Below are 13,650 nucleotides of genomic sequence, written 5' to 3'. Positions count from 1 at the left end.
CTTGACTTACTGCTTCCATGACGCAGCGGGGGCACGGGAACTTAAATTGATCACGGTAGTTTAAGCTTACACTTGACAAAACATTATAATATGAAAATGTAGATGCAATTGTTGTAAAATGGTGCAGCTCCTTTAAAAAAGCACCGTGCGCAGGGATGGAGAGAGAGAAAGCGAGATGGGATATGTGTGTTAGAACTTAGATGCGTGTGGGAAAAGTAGCCTACGTGCTGTTGAGACTGGAGCGAGTCATATTCAAAATAATGCAAAAAATAAATCCGCAGATAAAACCAATTATCCTTATTCATTGCAACCTCAGCATGCCTGCTTGCCGACGTTCAAACGAAAAAGATATCAAAGCACCTTTTGCGTTTGAATGCACAAAAAAATGTTTAAACAGCTGGAGAAATGATTTAGCTAATTGATTATAGCCTGTACACCAGCAATTGTTGAACATTTACCTGTCGCCTACAAGTACATTGACAGTAGCCCAGCCTAACAGCATGTTGTAGGTCTAGGCCTACTGTAAAAAAATCACTTAAATTGCAACCATATATATGCCTGCTTGCCGACGTTCAAACGACAATGATATCAAAGCAACAAGAGGGTTGAGTCTGAATGACACTGAGTTTTAGACACTGAGTTTTTGAAGTTAAAGCAACCGTATGTAAGAAATGTATTTCAATGAATCATAAAATGGCCCTGATATGTCATAGACATTAAGAAATCATGTTCATTTCAAATACTTATATCACTGACAACAGTAGTCCGGCCAGGATATTGTCATTTAAAAAGTGAAGTTGCAGCCCTCAACTGATGTTTATGTTGTCATGTTGTGTTTTGGCCTGATGCGCCACCGTCCACCTATCTACTTATCACAAAGTCAGTAGTGTTTCGGCATCCGGGTTGCCAGCTCTGCCAGTCGGAGGGGAAGGGGATACAGCGCTCTACAGTCATTTGAAAGTGATTGTAGTACCAGCTTTGGCCACAATCTTACATACGGTTCCTTTAAGAAATATTTTTGCATAAAAAAATGGTCATTCTTCAATCATCTTCACTGACGCCTATGGAAAAGGCTTAACGTCCCAAAACAACGATCATCAAATTTCTCTCTCATATTGCTCCTCGTAACCATCTATAAAAAAGTGTTTTTTCTTTTCTTTTTTGAGCACATCCGAATCCCAGGACATGACGCACTGGACCTTATAATAGGCTCGAGATATAATTCCAAAGGGGGCAGATAGGGGCCACTGCACTTAAAACTTAAAAAGATGAGCTTCCCGAACTTTGAAATTGCGATCAGTGACTGGCATCGGGTGAACGAAGCTTTTCGAAGTTGAACAGGCTATTAAAAACTATTTGTGCACCTCCATGTCACGAGAGACTGGCTCTCCCTTCTATGAAAAAGACGTTAGGCTACCTGCAAACTGGCCTATTATTTCATTGCTGAGTTTGCGGCAAAGCAAGACAATGTTTTTTTTCCTGAGTCAGGATATGGCGAGTCAGTGTCATTTATTTGTCCAATGTTAGCCTATAGATACAGACCAGTACATATTATCAATAGTTTGAATGTCATGTGTGTTTCTGCTCATTGACATACCGTTCAGCACAATGATTCATGCCCAATTAATTTCCCCTGTTAAAGTGTTCGCCTTTGTTACACTATTTGGTTTCATGATGTAGCCTATGATAAACACCATATGGCCAAATATGTGACTCAGCTAATGTTATAGGCTATACAATTGAATTTCCCCTCTTAAAGACAAGCTGGTGTAGCTTATTAGACTAGGCTACTATTAAAATACACTTGGCTATGTGTAAAGTAAGCTATCGCATGATTTCATAAAGGGCCTTGCATCTGTCAAGTTCGCTCAGGGCCTCGCACCACCTTGCGACGGCCCTGCAGCTCCTAAGACAGCGAGGAAAAAGTTAAAATATGCGATAAACCCGGGAAAAGTTGACAGGTTTGTTTCGGTCCCGGTGATTATTTGTGAAATTGTGCAAACGACAGCCTTTTCAAGGCATTTCAATGAAGGAGTCGTAGCATGCAAGCTCCCAAATTGACCCAGTAGCCTAAGGCATCAATAAATTGTTGGGACTGGGGAGGGTCATGCGTTTTTTCTCAATCACTTTGGAGGGTCATAGAAAAATGTCTTGCTGGCGAGGGAGGGTCACGTCTTTTTTGACTACGCTCCCAAAACTCCTCCGGTAGCCCCTTAAATAAATAACGAACAGTCCCTAATTGATTAATAGCCTGTAGGCCTACACCAGCAATTGTTGAACATTGACCTGTACAGGACATTGACAGTAGCCCAGCCTAACAAGCAAATGTAGATAGATAGATAGATAGATAGATAGATAGATAGATAGATAGATACTTTATTGATCCCCAGGGGAAATTCAAGAAATGTTGCAAAAGACGCAATTAATCAGAAATAAATAATGTAATCTGCATCGCTTTATTTAACAAACTGCAAGCAACAAGAGGGTTGAGTTCGCTGTGAGGCCAAACCCAAAGCAGAGCCTATCTGTTAAGGCAGTCGATAGGCTATATGGTAACGAGCTGTGTGTGCCTGGAAAGACGATAGATGACGGCTCTGGTCATCCCATACCCTCCCCCCACTTCCTGTAGCCTACCATTATGAAGGCCTGCGGGGAGTAGCCTAAAACGTTGCCGTTTTGGGACGTTAAGCTTTTTCACGTTAAGCCCCCATCCCCCATCCCCTTCTTTCACAAGCAGTGGGGGAGCGCGGGGCACAAAGTAACACTTTTTGGTAGACAAAGGAGGGTTCTCCACACTTCTGTCGTTTGGCCACAATCCGTTGCAACCAGGCCAGGACAGATATTTTAGAGAGGAGAGACGCCGGTGCAGCTCAGATGTCTTCTTAATTTTCTTTATTCTTCAGTAAAAGGTGCAGAACATTATTAAACTTTGACTAACATTTCGATGTGTCGATGTTTTTGACTAACGAACATCGAAACGTTAGTCAAAGTTTAATAATGTTCTGCACCTTTTACTAAAGGATAAAGAAAATTAAGAAGACATCTGAGCTGCACCGGCGTCTCTCCTTCTCTCTAACACTTTTTGGCTTTGGCTAAATATTTCTAAAATCATTTGAGTTTCACTAGTCACATGTTTTAACAAGCAACACTTGTTATTGAACTAATAACAGACGTGTGTCGAAAATTGACTTTATTTTCCATACGGAGAAATAACATATGCAGAGTCTAACCAAGGTCAATCTTGGCAAAAAAGCCCTCAAACCTGAAAATACATGAGGCAAAAGTGCAAAACATCACAAAACTAACACGTGCATATTTTTGTATTGCAATCATTGCAGCCTACAGTTGTAACAGCGTGTTACAATTAACCCCGCTGGGTCATGTTTCTTTTAAGATAAGATGGCTCCTATGTGTTGACTACATGTTTCAAAACGGTGTTCATTTTTAACCTACAAGACGATTATTAGTCAGTGCGCTGCACCCACAACTCAGTAATCGAAAGACAAGTAGCCTACCACCTATTTACTTTGATGCCTTCAAAAGACGTTTTGCTAGATCTACGTGAAAACACGTCCATACGGACTGAATTTGTGGAACACCGTCTCATAGTAATGTGGTTAACTGACCAAAAAGTCCATGTTACATTTAACCCCGCGTTACTTTGTGCCCCGTGCTCCCCTGCAGCTTTCTGAAGCTGTAGGCATAACAACACATACCACCTTGACGTGAAAACACTTAACGTATTTTATGTCCCAAAACGGCAACAAGTTGTTTTACTCCCCGTATGCGCTCATTTTAAAAGAACGTCTAACGTGTCACAAAAACAGCTATCTTAATCACCAAACGTCTTATAAACAAGTCTTGCCAGGAGCAATACCTTGCAAAAAATGATATCAATAGGCCTAGGCCTTTATATGGCTCTGCTCCTGCCTAGATTCAAACTCAGAACTGCCTGAAAGTTGCAGACTTGTTCTGGAAATACCGTCAGACAACGCTATCTGCTTTGAGTAGGCCTATTGGGTAGGACTATAGCCTACACTGGTTGCTGTGGCACAGTCTTGAGTGACTGAATTCGTTTTCCTTTGTCATATGAATGCTGTCATTTTGTTAACATTACTGTAAGGAGATGCTGTAGGCAAAGGCTTTATTTAAACCTCGTTAGTGTAGTAAAAAAAAAAACAGGACTATTCACGAGGTTTCTGGGCAGCATATTTATGTTCTGTTAGCAAGCGAACTTCTCATGACTGCCAACAAAGTAGCCTACTGCCAGCTGACGAAGCTCTCATTTTAAAACATTACTGAGAGACAGGCAGGCACTGTACAATCAAGAAATCTTGCCACTGAATCCAAAACTATGTTTAACATTATGTACAAAGCTTATAGGCTACAGTGGACTAGCATGTTGCAGGGGCTGCTAAAAACACAGATAAACAAACTGAAAACTCGGCCAATCACAGCCCTTGCTGGTCCGGTTCGACCGCAGAACGCCACAGCGGACTATGCTGCCCCCAAGCGGCTGCAGTTGTACTTACATTTCACCCAGCTGTGTGAATCACCTTGATGGTGAATGAAGTGTCAATTCTTAACTGGGACCCACTGTAAATTAGTGTTATCAGTTGTTAAAGTTACCCTCCACCATTGACTTCACAAAAGGACTTGAATGAAAGCTCCTCTGTAAAATGATACCAAACATAATAAAATCAAATATGCAAATATGTCTATGTGACTCCAGAAGGGTTATCATACAAAAATGTTAACTGCAGACATGTATCTTTTCAAGTATAAGCAACCTTTGCCACCTTGAGTGGTACCGACATCTCATCTGGCCCATGGACCAATTGGCCTGCACATGTGTGTGTAATGTTGTGATGTGTAATGTGATGAACCATCTTATGACATTGTTTCAAGGTTTTCTAAACAAAACTTATCATCAAAAGAGGACCTTTCGCGTTTGTGTTGGGGAACGTAATGCTCCAACATTCCATTTGTTTATTATGTGATAATAGGGGAGAACTGGCACAATCATAACAGTCTTACATAATAACAGTCTTCTGTAATAAACACTGCATTTGCTAACTAGGTTGTTGGTGTTTCCTTTTATGTGTAGAGACCCTAAGCAAGCTACTGACGAGGTTTGGTGCTGTTTTGAACAATATTACTAGTTAAAAAAAATGCTACAGGCCTCTCAAGTGTCACGCATTGAGCATGACAGTCACTCATTTCGGTCTTTTGTCACGCACTCCCGCCACACATTGTATTTCACACGCAGAAAAACTATTTATAATATTTAATATGCCGTAGCGCCCAAAATGTCTCTGGCCGCGCCGCTCTCACTATGGAACCAGCAAGAATCAAGCACATCTCCCCTGGAGTTCTTAGTCGAGCCTGCCACTTATTAGCCGATCAAAAGTAACGAAAGGGGCTACACAATAGCTAATCAGAAAATAGCACTATTGTATCTGGGTAAGATTTAACGCAACAGCCAATGAAAAAAGCGTATCCTGGAATTGATCACGTGAATCTTCAGAGGAAACCACTGAGCTTAGAGCATCAGTTTGAGCACAGAGTAAGTCATCTTTTAATGTTACAACAAATCCACAACTTGGTTGACACAAACAACAACGTGACTGCTGCTAGAGAATGTTTTCCAGATAATTAGCATCAGTTGTTCATGAGTGTCTAACTTAGCCAACAGTTTTACAGCCTGTTCACTGACAACACTTGGTCAGAACAAGCAGCCTAGTCATATTTTTGTTATCACATGATGACTGACATATTGTCACATTATAAACATCTCTCTCTCAGTGTTTCCCACAGAATTGGATTCAATTTGTGGTGGTAGCTGACTTAGACAAGGGGTGGGGGGGGGGTGATGGTAGTTTATAGGTCTAATTGAGTGTCTGTCATTTTAAAACGTTTGTGAGGGAACCCTTGCAATTTTAACACAGTTAAAAGACTGCTGATGTTCTCCTTGGGACAAGCACTTTTGAGTCTTGGGAAAGTCAAGAGTTCAGTGTCAGTCAACAAAATGAGCCCTGCATGAGTTACCTAATCGAAATTGACAAGCAGCTGTAACTAAGCATGCTAAACTCGACATCCAGTATTCTAACGTTATCTTTGAGATACGGCTTGATTGCATAACTTAACTTAGTTTAGTCTCCTCAATGCACTATGTTGTGATAAGACCTTAGTAGAGTTAACTTGAATGCAGCAGTTTTTAACATATTAGCGCAGCATGATCACGATGCTAAGCGGATTTAATAGCAATTTAGCCCGCCTGCTTCTATGTGACAACAGCAATCCTTCAACAGTCGTTAATGTTTTGTTAAATGCACATGCAAAAAAGGGGCAGCGCTGCAGTGGGTTCGTTATGAGAGAGAGCGGGGCGGGGCAATGAAAAGGCTGCGCAGTTAAAAAGCGCAGGTCAATGAAAGGATTTTATCTTATCCTTAATTTAATGGGGCAGCCGTGGCCTACTTTTGGGGCAGCCGTGGCCTACTGGTTAGCGCATCGGACTTGTAACCGGAGGGGACTTGTACCGGGATTAGTGTGTGCTTCACCTCACTGTGTGCTGAGTGTGTTTCACTAATTCACGGATTGGGATAAATAGAGAGACCAAATTTCCCTCACGGGATCAAAAGAGTATATTTACTTATACTATACTTATACTAAATAGTATAACATAACATTAATGTGTGGCAGCCGGTTTTAAATTCGTGGCACCCCGCCACAGATTACTCGTATGGGAAACACTGCTCTCTCCAAATAGGCTTAATAATTTTATTAGCACTAAATAAACTGTATTACATATTGTCATAAGTCACTTTTTAAATCATGTCATATTGTATAATTATATCCTGGCCATGGATGCATTAATCATTGCATCTGTCTTTCAAAGATGTCGGGTAAAAAAACAATTAAGCATCCCCTCATTTGCCCTGAGAGGAAAGCCCCCTAAAAAGGCCAGGTAAGTGGATGCTAGCTCAGCGGTGGTGAAAAGGGTAGGCCCGTTATTGAATTGTCAATGCCATGTGTCAAATCTTATCTTCTGCAAGTCTGAGCAATTATAAAGTATACTTGCGCCCCATTTTGAGTTTTTTTTGCACATCATCTACTTAGGAGGGCATTGCTCCTACATACTTTGACCAATAATCAAATGCCTGATCTCTTTGGAAAGCTGAGACATTGTAGTTTTTGGAAAACAATTAGAATAACTGTGTGATGTACTGACACAGAGTTACAGAGGCTAGAATATTGTTTTCTTTTTCTACCGGATAACAAGTATATCTGAACTGACCACATTTCAGCCCTCTTGGTCTTGACTTGATATGACTTAGAAACACAACTGAGCCCTAGCATCAGGTCTTGTGCAAAAGTAGATCAATATAGAATGACAATATGAGTACTTTAGACCATTATTTGCCAAGGTATGCTCATGCGTTTTGTAAAATGCCCTATAGAAACTCCCCAGAGGACTTTGGGTTATCTAAAATGCATACTGACAATCAGATGCTTACTGTATGAACCCCTTAGAAGCATAATCTTGGCCTCAAATTAAAGGTAACACTCTGAAGTTTCATGCTTGCATTTGGTGTACTTCAGGGGTTCTGATATGGAATGACTACACTAAATATGAAATAATTACAAAAAAGTAAATCTTTACAATTTCTATTTAAATTCAATTGGTGTTAATAAGATAGACTATACATCTGCACAACTAATATTGGATCAACTGGTAACCGACACATCTGAAGGCAATTTTCGCTGGAATTGCACTTTAACTTAACAGCGACATGTAGGCCTAGGCTACCTTTGTTACAACCTCAGTGAGTTGCATAGTTTTAAAAACAAATGTTAAGGGTTGTTTTAAGGACATGTTTGTGCATGCCCATAGCCAGCCACTCTGAAACAGTCAAAGGCGATTCAAAACTAGTTAGATAGTCGAGACAGTACCCATCGTCCACCACTCTAGTTCATCCAAAACAAACCAGAAAAGGGACTGGAATTATCTTTTAACCAACTAGATTACCAATATCATATTATAGTCAACACATAAGAAAATTCAATTGACATGTTTTCAATGATCGGTGCCTTGGCCAGCATTTTGAAAATTCATGATGGATGTAAATCGTAAAAACGTAAATCCGGTTTCTCGGCCAAATATACTTGCGTATACAAGGAATTTGGTTTCTGCATTTATTCCATCCGTGAATTAGTGAACACACAGAGCACACAGTGAACACACAGTGAGGTGAAGCACACACTAACCCAGAGCAGTGAGCTGCCTTCCTATAGCGGCGCTCGGGGAGCAGCAGTAAGGGGGTTAGGTGCCTTACTCAAGAGCATTTCAGCCGTTCCTACTGGTCGGAAATCGAACCGGCAACCCTCCGGTTACAAGCCCGAGCCCTAACCAGTAGGCCACGACTGCCCACTGGATCAATTTCTAATTTTTTGGACTCTCTGGCTATACATTGTGTACCAAATTTTACACTTTTATCACAAAGTGCACAATTCTTGTGAGATTTCAGCAAAGCCACTCCAGTTATTGGAACTACTTTGTGGTTGCTTTAATGAATTACTGAAAATGTCATTGTTCATATATTGTTTCTTTTAGACTATGATGCATGGAGAGTTTGCCTTCGTCTCCGTGACAATGGCCTGCTGGCGAAGCCCACTCATGGTGACATCATCAGACTGGCCCCACCCCTCACCATCAAAGAGGATGAGATCAGGGAGTGTGTTGAGATCATCCAGAGGGCAATCCTGTCCTTCTGAACCAGGGTCTGCATGTTCAGCCCAACACTTAAAGGCTTCTTTTGTAAAAGAGCTGAACTTAGATTGAGAAGATGCAAGTTCTCCCAGGATGGTACTTTAAGCGTTTGCTCTATGAAATATTGAAATTAGCTGTTACCTGCATAGTTGCAACAATTTTCAGCATTGTTACATGGAGACGAGCTTGTGATTAGCAGAACAGGTCAAATTAACATTTAGTACACCTTGAAATGGTCAGGTAAAAAGGGATGTGCTTTCAAACAATATTCATTAATGTATTTAAATACCAGAGAATAAAGTTGTCGACAATGGTACATTGGCTCAAGAAAAGCAAAGAGAAAAGGGAATGACATCAAAGCAAATTGGTTTTTAATCAAATGTTTTAGATGTTTTACAAATTTTATTATGAAAAGTGTAAACTCCTTTTTTAACAGTGAAACCACTGTTTCCACTTTTAAAAGTGGGAAAAAGAGGCCACATATGGATATTTGTATTAAAAGGCTATAGGGGACATATACCCACTTTTAAGGATGTCTTTGCAATTCCTTGACCCTTGTTCTTGAATCAACACTTACCTCTCATCTTCATGAAGTTTCACTGAGTAATGAGACTACTATTTGCATTTACAGAAAAAAAAACAGGTCCTTTATAATGTAATTATTTGTATTACATCTATTAAGTGTTCTCATGTTTTCCTTTGTGGGTCATACACTGTGTTTGAGAGGGAATATAAGAGAAGAGAAGATAAGTGTGTAAGCTGTTCTAAAAGTATTCATGACTTTTATTTAATTGCAGAATATTTATTTCCTCTGTGCAATTGTACACAGGGATGTATGTGCATGTGTTACGTTGGCATAGGTTTCAGTGGTATCAAATTACATGATTTGTTTTTATTTATAATTGGTGAAAATATTTTTGGTTTCAATATGTACACATTTAAAGGAGTTTCTGGATTGTTTGAAATACCATGCCAGTTGCATTTGTTTTCCCATGGGAACTTTATAGCCTTGACACTTATAAATAAATGGAATTGAATTTAGCTAAATTCAAATAAATTTTGTTTGTTAGTTAAATTGGTTAGATTAGTGTGTGCAATGGCAAGAAAAAGAACCCTTTGGAACTGCTCTAGAAGTTATAAACTTGTCTTAGCATATGGCTTGATCTTCGTCTGAATGACAACAATGGAAAAAGCAACATAATCTTTTGTCACTGATGTATCAGAAATGATTGTATTGACTTTGTCCAGACACATTCTCAATGTCAGTTGGAAAAACAAAGTGAAACCCAAGGCTAATGGCTGGAATAAATGCTCATTTGAATCAGAAGTTGGCACCTGCAATTCAAACAATGAAATAGGATTGGACATGTAAATGAGGTAAAGAAAAACCCAGAGCATAGAAAGTGGATAACCCCACATAGTCCATGGGCCCAGAACAACAACAAATAAAAAATCCATGACTTACTATAGTCCCTGACAAAAGTCTTGTCACCCCTTTAGAATTTTTGGTTTTTAAGCAAAATAGACACTTTTGGAGTTTTGTTGAGGAAACAAAAAAACAGGACAATTTCAATAGCGCAACACAAATGAAACAACAATTGGTTTCCCCAAATTCAACACAAAATATGACCAAAATGTGTGGAAATGTGGAAGTGTAATACTGTCAAACTGACACGGTCAAAAGTATTGTCACTTCACTAAAAAGTGTCTTTTGCACTAATAAAAGCACATTTTCATTGTTAAAATCCAGTGCAGGTTATGGGTAGTCAGACGTCAGCTGTGAAAGCATTCCTGAGTAATATCAGTCCATTTCTAATGGACAATAAGTTTACTCACTTTACATTTCTATTGGTTTCTATGGACAGTATGATGTTTTCTCCAAGCTGAATGGGCATAAGTCACGACTTGTAACAGAGGTAAATATCGTAGCAAATAACCTATGGTGATAACACCGCTTTTAAAGCAACACCAAAGAACTTTCCCTGTATCGCACGCACGCTATTTGTTTATCCAGCACCGGCTTTTCAAATAACGATGTCCACAGACAAGGTAGAATATTTTGCATGACTTATAAAAGTGTGATGTATTGCGACATCAGATGCCAGTCAAATTTGTAGTTTCTTATGTCTCATTCCATCGAACTACAGATTCCCGATCTGGCAAACTTAGATAGTGCGGTTATAGCCGATAGAGGGCCGCGAAGTGAATGCAGAATTGCCATTCACCCTGTTACAAGTTGATGAACCACTGAAACGATTTTGGAAACATTATTTTAAGGTACAAAAAACTCGTTGGTGTTGCTTTAAAACATTTATTTCACTCTTGCTGGAGTGAACGCAGAATGGGCTGTTGCACAAACAAATGAATTAGGGTGATCTGCATCGCCGTTCACCAAAACCTATGGTTTTGCTTACCCATTCGCACAATAAATAATTTCTGAAACGTTCTCTCCATTGTTAACATGCGACATTTCTCCATGTGGGGTAGTGTCAAGCAGTGAAGTGATAGCCTATTGCAGGTAGGCAATGTTCAGACAGAAGACGGGCACTGCTTTCTCTGTTGGTATTTTTGTCCCTCCGAAAACTGCGTTAAAATGGTATTTTTAGCAGTGTTTTTTTTTCCCCGGACACCCGCTCACATCATCCGCACCCCTTCTCAGAAAATACTTCCAACGTCCCTGTCGTGACCTCATGAACTAAACCATTAATGAAAGCAAAACAAACATAAACAAAACAGCCAGATTCATAAAATCTTCATAAAATAACAAGACACCTTCATAAACAATGACAAGTTTTATCGTGAGACTGTGTGTCGTTTGGAGCAGCTTATCGTAGGCTATATTAAAAGCAGAAGATTTTTAGTTTGCTTCAGGATTTAATTCACATTTTTTAATTTTTTGATTATAGTGCTAAATGTTGGGACTGTCACAGGAGACTTACTGTAGGCCTATCAGCCATCGAAATGAAAGCTCATCAGGGGGTAATATTGTGGGAACAACTGAAAAAAACGGGTAAATATATAGACTCAAAGCGGCAAAAGCCGATGTTCCTAAACCTGCTCACAAGTGGTGGTTGTTTGGGTCATTGCAGCCTCACTGGGGAAATATAAATAAAAGATGCGTGATTCACGCATGAGGTCACGCGTGAAACCGGACAATTCAAAGTAGTACCCACTGTATGTTTAGATGAGATTAGATTCAACTTTATTGTCATTGTGCAGAGTACAACTACAGAGACAACGAAATGCAGTTTGTGTCTAACCAGAAGTGCAAAAAAGTAGAAAAAGTGCAATGTGATCTACAAAGTAGGTGGTGCATAGACAGGACAAAAAAATATAGTGCAGTAAAGACGTATGTTTTCAGAAGGTGGTTTAGAGTAGTATAAATTAAATATAAGTATGTGCAGTGTATTAACAGTTACCTTATAAGAGCAAAATAGATATGACTAATATTATCAATGTATGAACAACATGTACAGATATGTGCAATGTGGTGGCAGTACCATTATAGTAGTAGTAAAAACAATATAAATAAATGCAGTGTATCAACAGAATATATTACAGAAAAACTGAATAAATATGGATATTTACAATGAACCATATAAACAGATATGCAGAAGTTGGAAGAGATCATGGCTCGGATGTGAGGCGTCCCTGATGATCTTGGATGCTCGGTTCAAGCTGCGTTCAGCATACAGAGAGTGGACTGATGGAAGGCCACAGCGAATGATGTTGGAGGCTTTGGTGACAACTCTCTCTAATTTCCTCTTGGTGTGACTGTCAGAGCTCCCATACCAGACGTGATTGAAGATGTGATGATGCTTTCAATGATGGCTTTGTAGAAGAGCAGCAAAAGGGTTTTGTTGACATGAAACTTTTTCACTTGTCTTAGGAAATAGAGTCTCTGATTCACCTTTTTGATAAGGTGGGTGGTGTTAATGTCCCATTTCAAATTATGGCTGATATGTGAGCCAAAAAATTTTAAGGAGTCAGTCAAAGTTATAGGCTGTTAATAATAGACGGGGCTTTGGTGTTAGGCCACCTTCTCATGTCCACAACCATTTCTTTGGTTTTTGAGGCATTAAGATGGAGCTTATTTTCAGTACACCAGTCCGTAGCCCATTTCACCTCCTTGTGGTACTGGGACTCGTCATTGTCACTAATGAGGCCGATGATGGTGGTGTCATCTGCATACTTCAATACTTTGACAGAGTGATGGTGAGATCTCATGTCATTAGGGCATGATGTTGTATTGTTAACCTTGACTGATTGAATTATATTCCTCAGGAAGTCCAGTATCCAGTGACAGAGCTGAGTTGATGTTCATGGCTTGTAACCTAGAGAAGAGGATGAGTGGATCAATGGTGTTAAAGGCAGAGCTTAAGTCAATGAACATCATGCGTGCATAGGTGTTGCTTGACTCCAGGTGTTGCAGTATAGAGTGAACTCCTAGGTTGATTGCATCTTCCACAGATCTGTTAGACTGGTAAGCAAACTGGTAGGGATCCATCAGCGGTGATACTGTGATTTGCAGATGGGAGAGTATCACACGTTCAAACACCTTCATAGCCACTGAAGTGAGGGCAACGGGCCTGAAGTCGTTGAGCCCAGCTGTTTTTGTTGTCCTCGGGACCGGAATGATGGTAGAGGCTTTAAAACACTGTGGAACTACACACTGCTGCAGAGAAGTCTTGAAAATGTCAGTGAAGACAGGTGCCAGTTGATCTGCAGTGTCTGAAAACAGCTGGGGAAAGCTGATCTGGTCCTGCTGCTTTCCTGGCCTTCTGTTTTTTTTAAAGTTTGCACACCTCTGCCTCCTGGATGACAAAGGGAGGAGAGGGGAAGACTGCTGGTGACTGATTGTCCTCAAACTGGGCATAAAA

General features: G+C 40.0%; 2 protein-coding genes across 5 annotated transcripts in view; both read left to right on the top strand.

Moving 5' to 3' along the window:
* Positions 1–10,097, top strand: part of oat (ornithine aminotransferase) — a 115,534-nt gene extending 105,437 nt beyond the window's left edge. For all 4 annotated transcript variants that reach the window (XM_042082914.1, XM_042082912.1, XM_042082913.1 and 1 more), the window contains one exon: positions 8,615–10,097. In XM_042082914.1, the coding sequence (XP_041938848.1) occupies positions 8,615–8,775 (161 nt within the window). In that variant the 3' untranslated portion in view covers positions 8,776–10,097. The remainder of the gene's footprint in view (positions 1–8,614) is intronic.
* bub3 (BUB3 mitotic checkpoint protein) overlaps positions 1–13,650 on the top strand; it is a 234,451-nt gene that overhangs the window by 105,374 nt on the left and 115,427 nt on the right. The gene's annotated exons all lie outside the window — the stretch shown is intronic.

The sequence above is a fragment of the Alosa sapidissima genome, chromosome 24 (assembly GCF_018492685.1).
Source record: "Alosa sapidissima isolate fAloSap1 chromosome 24, fAloSap1.pri, whole genome shotgun sequence".
Lineage (NCBI taxonomy): Eukaryota > Metazoa > Chordata > Actinopteri > Clupeiformes > Clupeidae > Alosa > Alosa sapidissima.
This window is presented reverse-complemented; position numbering and strand designations above follow the sequence as displayed.